Source organism: Sinocyclocheilus rhinocerous, unplaced genomic scaffold (genome assembly GCF_001515625.1).
Source record: "Sinocyclocheilus rhinocerous isolate Xijiao unplaced genomic scaffold, SAMN03320098_v1.1 scaffold1085, whole genome shotgun sequence".
Taxonomy (NCBI): Eukaryota; Metazoa; Chordata; class Actinopteri; order Cypriniformes; family Cyprinidae; genus Sinocyclocheilus; species Sinocyclocheilus rhinocerous.
Window position 1 is genome coordinate 627,736 of NW_015659401.1, and position 8,788 is coordinate 636,523.

The 8,788-nt window shown below is 40.7% G+C and overlaps 1 protein-coding gene and 1 pseudogene across 2 annotated transcripts in view; one reads left to right on the top strand and one right to left on the bottom strand.

The window, feature by feature from the left end:
* Positions 1–122: 122 nt before the first annotated feature.
* LOC107723790 (endonuclease 8-like 3) lies at positions 123–6,167 on the bottom strand (annotated as a pseudogene).
* A 905-nt stretch (positions 6,168–7,072) lies between these two features.
* The window catches only part of LOC107723803 (ankyrin repeat and SOCS box protein 5-like), a 5,864-nt gene continuing 4,148 nt past the window's right edge, over positions 7,073–8,788 (top strand). Inside the window, exon 1 of one of the 2 annotated variants that reach the window (XM_016532503.1) lies at positions 7,073–7,271. In XM_016532503.1, coding sequence (XP_016387989.1) covers positions 7,073–7,271 — 199 coding nt within the window. Of the gene's footprint in view, positions 7,272–7,665; positions 8,438–8,788 lie in introns of those variants that run through there. The other variant, XM_016532504.1, reaches the window with a different exon arrangement.

The following is an 8,788-nucleotide window of genomic DNA, read 5'->3' on the forward strand; positions in this document are numbered from 1 at the left end:
ATATATAAAAATATAAAAGATTTACTATGATAAACCACACACTTACTTTTTCATCATCTCAACATTAAAAAGCAAGCATTGCTTCAAAAGCATTTAAAGGTTGTCATGTCCAACTCTTGGATTCAGCAGCCAGGCAGAATTGAGATGCCAGGGTCGTTCTCAGCCCACTGGAAGAAATTACATTGCTTGCCCATTTCAACTGAGTATGTATAGAAGTTGCGGCCATTATTCGGTCCCAGTTTCAGAACTGTCTTATAAGAGTCTGTTTGCCATGATGACACATGGGAAAATGCAGGTCTGCCCACTGTTGCAAGAAGTAGATATGAGTACAAACCACTAAATATAGTTTAAGTTTCAAACTTTCAATTTATTTCTAATTGATTTAAAAATTAAAATTGAATTATTTTACATATAGGTTTCCTAATTCAAGTTCATTCTTTCTTACCTCAAAGAAGTTACATTGAGTCTCTCGGAGCAGAGAGCAGGTGTAGAACTGCCTGCCTTTGTTTTCTCCTTCCTTAGTGACCACCCTCAGGGTGCATATGGTCGGTGATGACTTTTGCAGCAGGGGGTTGTGGGTAGGGATGCGTCATTACTCTGTGTGCCCCTACTTAGTTGTGGTGAGATAAGATTCTATTGTTCAAAATCAGCTGTATTTATTTTACATTTTGCCATCCAACCTCAGTAATTAATCATCTAGAAATTGTCATAATTTTTTTTCCATCTGCTGAACATAAAAGATATTCTAAAGAATGTTTTTGTTCATACAAATTATGCATGATAAATCATGCGAATTATCCATTTTTTCATTGAAGGGCTGTGCAAAAAATCGAATACGATTTTCATGCATATCTCGTCAGTAAAGCCGCTCCTGTGATTAGTAGTAAATCTCCAGCATGTGCGTTCAGATGGAGCGGCATTTACTACACAGAGCCGTAGTTCACTGACAAGCAGAGGTGTAAAGAGTACCTAAAAACTATACTTGAGTAAAAGTACAGATACCTTACAGTGAAAATTACTCCACTACACGTTACAAGTCACCAATTCCAAAACAACTTGAGAAAAAGTCTTAGAGTATCTGATTTTAACAGTTCAGTCATGACAACTCTCGGAGATAAACAAAATATTTATTAGAATATGAATGTACATATTATAGTTTGGTTTTGGCGGACTAGATCTGCTACGCTGCTGCTGCTGCGACGGCAGGCAGAACACACTGCTCTGCTAACCACAATAAACAGAGAGAATGAAACTTAGCTGCTACCTGGCAGCATAAGACTCCCCCAACATAGCAGATAGGCTGCGACTGAATGCAGTCCTTAGACCTTGATTGCGGATCTGCCGTCAAAACATGTGTGTGGTTTCGTTGCTGCTCCGTAGAGCTATGGAACCCAAGTGTACTGGCTATGTGTGCCTCAGCTACCATGCCGACCGGCTTATCTTAGTGGACTAAAGAGAAATGTGTGCCTTGGCTACCTTGCCGACCAGCTTACTCTAATGACCCTAATTATGTGTGCCGGGCTACCATGCCATATGGCTTGATCTAGTGACCTACTAGAATGTGTGCCTTGGCTACCTTGCCGACCAGCTTACTCTAATGACCCTAATTATGTGTGCCGGGCTACCATGCCATATGGCTTGATCTAGTGACCTACTAGAATGTGTGCCTTGGCTACCTTGCCGACCAGCTTACTCTAATGACCCTAATTATGTGTGCCGGGCTACCATGCCATATGGCTTGATCTAGTGACCTACTAGAATGTGTGCCTTGGCTACCTTGCCGACCAGCTTACTCTAATGACCCTAATTATGTGTGCCGGGCTACCATGCCATATGGCTTGATCTAGTGACCTACTAGAATGTGTGCCTTGGCTACCTTGCCGACCAGCTTACTCTAATGACCCTAATTATGTGTGCCGGGCTACCATGCCATATGGCTTGATCTAGTGACCTACTAGAATGTGTGCCTTGGCTACCGTGCCGACCGGCTTACTCTAAAAGACTTGAAATATGTGAGCCTTGGCTACCCTGCCGACCGGCTTAAACCTAGAACAGACGTGAAGCGCAAATAGACCACGAGTTTCGCCGCAATTGTTAATGAAACCACTATATTTGTTGATACTGACAATACAGTCGATACCAATGCAATACCCTCCTCAGTCAAACACAACACCTGAAATAGAATAAGATGAGATATCAAGAGCTCATCAGTTTTTGGGCATTTAGAATGTCTTTTGCGTTAGGTCTAATATATCGTTCGTAGGCTGATGAGGTCCACCGTCCCAATTCCTTCAGAGTAGCCGAAGGCACTTTCTGAGCTGCAGTAGTAGCTGCTCAGCTGCAGTAGTAGCTGCTCCGATCCTGAAGGAGTGAGGCGTGTAGACTTCAGGGTTGAGACCGCAGAGTTGGCAAAGCAGTTTAAGCTTTTTGACGAACCAGCATCTCGTCATAGGATGGCCGTCAGCGGTGAGGAATAGGGGATCGTCAGAAGGCACTTTCTGAGCTGCAGTAGTAGCTGCTCCGATCCTGAAGGAGTGAGGCGTGTAGACTTCAGGGTTGAGACCGCAGAGTTGGCAAAGCAGTTTAAGCTTTTTGACGAACCAGCATCTCGTCATAGGATGGCCGTCAGCGGTTAGGAATAGGGGATCGTCAGGGTTGGCATGACAGCGGGATTTCAGGTAACGAAACATGGATGAGAAAGGGCAGAAAACAGAATTAATACTCGATATAATGATTGAAGTTCCTTTATAACATTGGTCAGTCTTAGAATGCTTGAGGTTTAAAGTAAAATATGTATAGTCCATAGTGATATCTGATATAGTGAGATCGCTGGCTGGATTAACGAAAGTGTATTACAAGTAAATTCCCCTCATCTCAGAAATCCATAAAAAGCAGTGAGGAAGGCAGTTTCTAAAAGCAGATCAGTATGAAAGCCAAAAACCCCAAGTCTTAGATGACGTAATAGCTTATGTAAAAGAGGCAGTGTGAGAGGAAGGCGTTTATCTTTAGAATCTGGTGAGGTTTTGAGAATACCTTGAAGGAGACGAATGGAGGGATGGTTTAAAAGACTGGGTGTATTTAGGTCTCTACAGCGTAGGTGAAATTGAATACCTGTTAGTGAAGCTTTAATTGATAAAGGATGAAGCTTGCGAGATTCAAAACAGTGTACTATGTATGCGCAGACAACATCTATATTTATTGGACAAAGAGAAATGGTATAAGCAGCACAGAAAAGAGTGAAGTAAGACCAAGCTGAATCGTAGGCTTTTAGGGTAGATTTAGCCATTCCCAACCTCATATATTTAGAAGCCGAATCCATATAGGAGAAAAGTTTATTTAATCTAGAACCGCGAGATGAAAAGAAGGGCAGGCCAGGCTGGATGGATGCGCATCGGGGCAAAGTGCGCGGAATTCCTGCGATTATTTGGTTCCTCAAACTTTGAGGAATACCTGCTGCTGGTGGGATGAAAGGAGCTCCCGTAGATGTAGCAGGTACAGCTGAGGCAAGGGTATGACATGGCAGGAAGTCCTGGGAGAAACCAGCGGAGGTGTCTTGGAGAAGAGGTGTGGCTGAGGCTTGATTGTTGGAATTACGAATAGGCTTCTCAAGCGTTGAAACGGACAACGTAACTATGAATGCTAGGAACATAGCCTGCAATTTAACAAGCGCGCAGTCTTCGATTCAAAGCGAGCGCGCAGTCTAACGCTACCTGGTCAGACTGGAATATATAGGAGAGTCTAGATTGAAAGGAAGAAGCTGATTGGTTGGTGTACCGGCTGCGTGGCGACCAATCGCGGCACGTTAGAGTTTCATGACTGAACTAGGCATTACTTAAGTATTTTACTTATACTAAATATAGGCTCAAAGATGCACTAGTCAAAGAGACATGCCATTGATAAACTGTAACCTGACAAGCTACACAAAATCGGCAATGAATCACCTGCGATTTTGAACGCAATTTTTCGTAGCTTGTCAATGAACTACGGCTCTGTGTAGCAAATGCCGCTCCATCTGAACGCACGTGCTGGAGATTTACTACTAATCACAGGAGCGGCTTTACTGACGAGATATGCATGAAAATCGTATTCAATTTGTTTGCACAGCCCTATTTCATTTTATATATTTTGAAATATTGCTATAAATCATACTTACTGGTGTTCTTTGGTTATAGAATATATTAATTAATAAAAATATCAGTATTTCACTAATACATCTCATCATAGGTGAAACGCTAACTGTACTCACTCACCTTAAAGATCCGATGCGCTGCATGCTTCCTCCAGAAAGTGCTCCATTCATGGTTTTCATTCTCTTGTTAGGCTGAATGTGGTCTGCTGGAAATTCTCTCTTATAGGGCTCATTGCCTTTGAATTGCATCCCACTCACGCCATTACTGGGACTCTTCCACTGCCAGTTGCTGTGCGTGCTCAGACCCCTCATTGTCTCTGGTGTGTGTGCCTGGTTAATGGCGGGACTTGAAGCAGAGTCAGGTTTTGCACTGAGGTTGGTTAAGACTAGAGTGGTGGTCCCAAATGCAGTCTTACGATTCATCTTTATTTCCTGCAGGGGTTTGCTAAAACTGTTGCAGGGGTAGCGGATCAGGTCTCGACTCAAAGGTGAATGTTCCAGCTTTGTGGGCTCTTTAGGTACTGAGAAACGAGAGAGCAAGTTAGATATGAACTAGACTCAAAAAGTTTCACTTTTTGGACTAATACGTGTGTCCGACACTTACCTTCCGGTCTAGGACTCATACAAGCGTCACAATACTTGTTAATTGGTCGATTGATTAAAGTGCAAAGCGAACACGCCCACTCTTCCTCCTGTTGTTTGGCCACATGATCATTACTGCTCGTTCCTCCTTGATAAGGCCATCCAATCAGACAATTACCAGTTGGAAGTTTACTGTCAAATTGAAAATTCAGCAACTAGATTGGATTCTCGTGTGTAAATGTGTGTATTGGAATTAGTAGCTATGAGAGGAGGTGCAGCTCACCTGATGTTCCCTTCACTTGGATCTCCTGTTTGACAGCGCTGACAGTAGTATGTCATCCTACTGTTGTCTCCCAGTCGACAGACGGTGACAGTTCCACTGCACTGGCCACAGTTTGGACATTTATACACCTTATGCTTGTAAAGCGGGGATCCATTCTTTCTACACTGTTTTGAAAAGCACAGAAATAAAAATTCTGACAAAAAAATTAAATAGCTAATTTATTGTCTAGAAAAATGGAGAGAGTATAAAATACCTTATAAAATAGGAGTGTGAAATCTTGTGTCATCCTCACAACATGGTGAATTTGTTCACTTGTCAACTGCTTGACCTTTAAAAGCACAGAAGAATTATTTGAAAAATAACACTCTATAAATATTTTAAACAAGGTGTAAAACATCCATTCAACTGTACCATGTGACAGAGATATTGACTTTTTTGTGTTGGTACTGCACAAAGCAAATTGTACCTTGACAGCGGGGTTAAGGCCACTGTCGAAGAGCGCTTCGTTTTTAATTATGTTTCCTACACAAGGTAAGACAGTCTGATCCAACAGAACATCACACAGCATTCTCTCACTCTCCCTCTTTACAGCTTCCACCACCTAAGATAATCTAAACTTGGGCGAACAGATATCGAGAGCCTCCATGACTCTTACTCTCTGCTCACAGTCCTCTGAGACTCTAGGGGAAGCAAACAGAACTATTATTATTATTATTCCCTGAGGAGTCAGATTCTTTAAAGGCTCAGTGTAAAAATGAAAAGAGTCAGGCTGTCTGGATCACGCTGAGTTATGATAGCCAGGAATTTAATCCAGCATAGCGAGCGTTTCTGCGACAGGGAAGTTGCCTACTTAAGATCTGCACTTGATGAGCTGACCTCTCAGATATACATTAAGATAAAGTGCTTGACTTTGAAGGAATTTCGATGAAGATTTCCTTTACAGTCTAGGGTCTGCACTAGCATGTATATCTGCACTATGTCTGTACTTTCTTCTGCACTGGAAGCTCTTATCGCCAAGTCAAATTCCTTGTGTGTGTAAACATACTTGGAAATAAAGCTCTTTGTGACTTCTGACTAATGATTTTATGATTTAAATACATTCGTGTGAATATTTATTATATTGGGCATACAATTCCATTGAATAATGACTTTTTACTCAACATTCCTCAACATTTTTCCCTGAATAAACTGGTTGACTCTAAAAGATTTCTTATATTCTGGGTAATGTTTTACATAGTTAAGTTACACATGCTACTACATAGGCTATATATCCTTAAAACCTTTCTCATCATATCTTCAATAAATTTACTCAGTTAAAAATATCAGTCAAGTGTAGATAGTATTACTTTACTTCTTCAGTTGCTGCACATCATTTCAGTCAGTACAGCTTTTTGTATTCGTTTGGATAAAATAAACATGAAAAGGAGCTCAGTATTTTGTATTTTATTGAATTCAACTCAGAAGTGGTTACTGGCTATTTGTGTGCAGGTGAAAACCCACTTTAATGCAGTGAGAAGGTCCATCCGAGTTCTGGACAATGTTGCGAGTCGTCCCCCCGATGATTGCCCTGGCACAGGTATAAAGCACACCAGATCTGTGGCCATGCAAAGTCATTATCCTGCTACACAACAATTAAGAAGACCCAATCATATTGTAGCCTAAATTAACCAAATCAAATTAAATTTTATATTTTTCACTGAATGTAGGGATGTATGCAGACTTGGTGAGCATAAGACACACACACCTATATATTTAATATATATATATATTGCATTATATTTATTTACACTAGTCATACTGTATGGACTAGGCCTACTTCTATAGGCTTTAGTGGAGACTGACAGATGTGGTCACTGATTGGATAAGAGCTGTCTTTATCGTTCCATGGAAACAAAATACAACATACAGGTGTAAAACTACACAGAATTTTAATTTTGGCCAAACTTTTCCTTTAAAACAAATTATATGCAACTCTTACTTGAGCTGCAGTAAGGACCCAAGTGCATGGGGGGTGCTGTTGGGGTGGCTTACAGCAGTGCACTCTGCTTATCCTGCCACAAAACATTCTTAACAGAGCCATGACAGAGACCACTGAGGAATGCAGGCCATTCACAGCACAGCTGTCCAATGTTTACCTCACCATCCTGGCCCTCTTCTGCTTCAAACTTTTTGTTAGAATTACCCTTAATCTACTCACGCACTTCTACATCATCAAAGGCAACCGCAAGGAGGCTGCCCGGATTTCAGCTGAGTTCTATGATAATGGTCAAGGGCATGGTAAGTAGAGCGCGCACTTACATCACTGCTCACCACTTGGGCAGCAGGAGTGTGGATTTAATTTCCTATTGCCAGCGTTTTGCCCTTTATGATGGCCCATTTGCATGGATATATATGGAACATGGGGAATATTACTATTGCACAATGGTTTTCCTGCAGTGTAGCTTTATTTATAATAGCTGTCATTGCATGTGATGAGGACCTCAACAGGGAGTTCAGTTTTACATTACGGTATTTTAGATATGCTTTTCAAACTCTATACAATTCAAGAAGTGTCATATCTACATTCCAAAGCACATTCTTAAGATTCATATTTGTGTGCTTTACATCACAGCAGGCTACCTACGATCACATGACCACAGATCCTAAACATCAAGCACATGGAAGTTCACTAAGTATGCTTGCGACGCAAAGCCCAGGAATGGCTGCCAGGCTGCTGTTTACAGTGTTGTATAAATAGAATTGAGGCCACGCACCCCCCTCCCCATTGACTATACAAGAAACGCAGTCATCTTCAGTCTATCAAGCTCATGTGGAGCCAGACGCTTGTCTGCTGGATTTTGAGCAGTGCAGTCGGGCCGTATAAACAGCAGTGAGGGCTTTTGGTGTAAACAAGTTGCAGAGCATCTCAGAAAACAGCTTCTCCATGTTTAAGATCAGGCAGAGAGGAACAGAGACGGGTGATAGTCACAGGGGATTGCCATAGTCTGGCATTTACTAAGCAACTTATGCAGGGCAACATAGATAAAAACACCAGACAGCTTCAGTGACTCTTTTAAAGCATTTTTTGAAGAGAATGATATGAGGAAACATTTTCCTGAAGGGACACAAGCTCTGTCAAAGTGGAAGTGTTGCTGAGCTGGTTAACCAGCCAAGGTTGGTGCTTTGATATGTTTCGTGTGTACGTGGACCGACTTACAATATCCTGAGTGCAAAAGTGAACTGTGTTCTTGAATTAATTGTTCTTGAATGTGAGGCTAAGAAGGAAAATCGAAAGATACAGATTTGTGAGGCGGTTCAAACAGTGTCAACCGAGAGCTGGTCATATTTATGTTTTGAACTTGAATGATAATATTATACTATATTTGAGTGAGTGATGAAGGGAGGTGACGATGATGATGATGACGTGTGGAATGCATCAGCAGTTATTCTGGATATTGACTCAGGTGTGTATACTGGAATAGCAGCTTTTGTGATGGTATATGTATGCAGTGAAAATCTGGGACACAAATCCCATTTACATCTGAAAATAAACAAAGTTATTGGACTTGGATTTTTTTTTTAAACAATCAAACATAATGAAATAAAATTAATAGGAAAATAGGAAATATTTAATATTATTTTATGATCATATAATTTTGAAAAATGAAATTAGAAAAATCTGAATTAAATTAGAAAATTTAATTAATGCAAAATAGAATGACACACATATGCGTTTACTACATTTCTTATAACAGCTAAATTACAACTAACTATAATTGAATATATATATATATATATATATATATATATATATA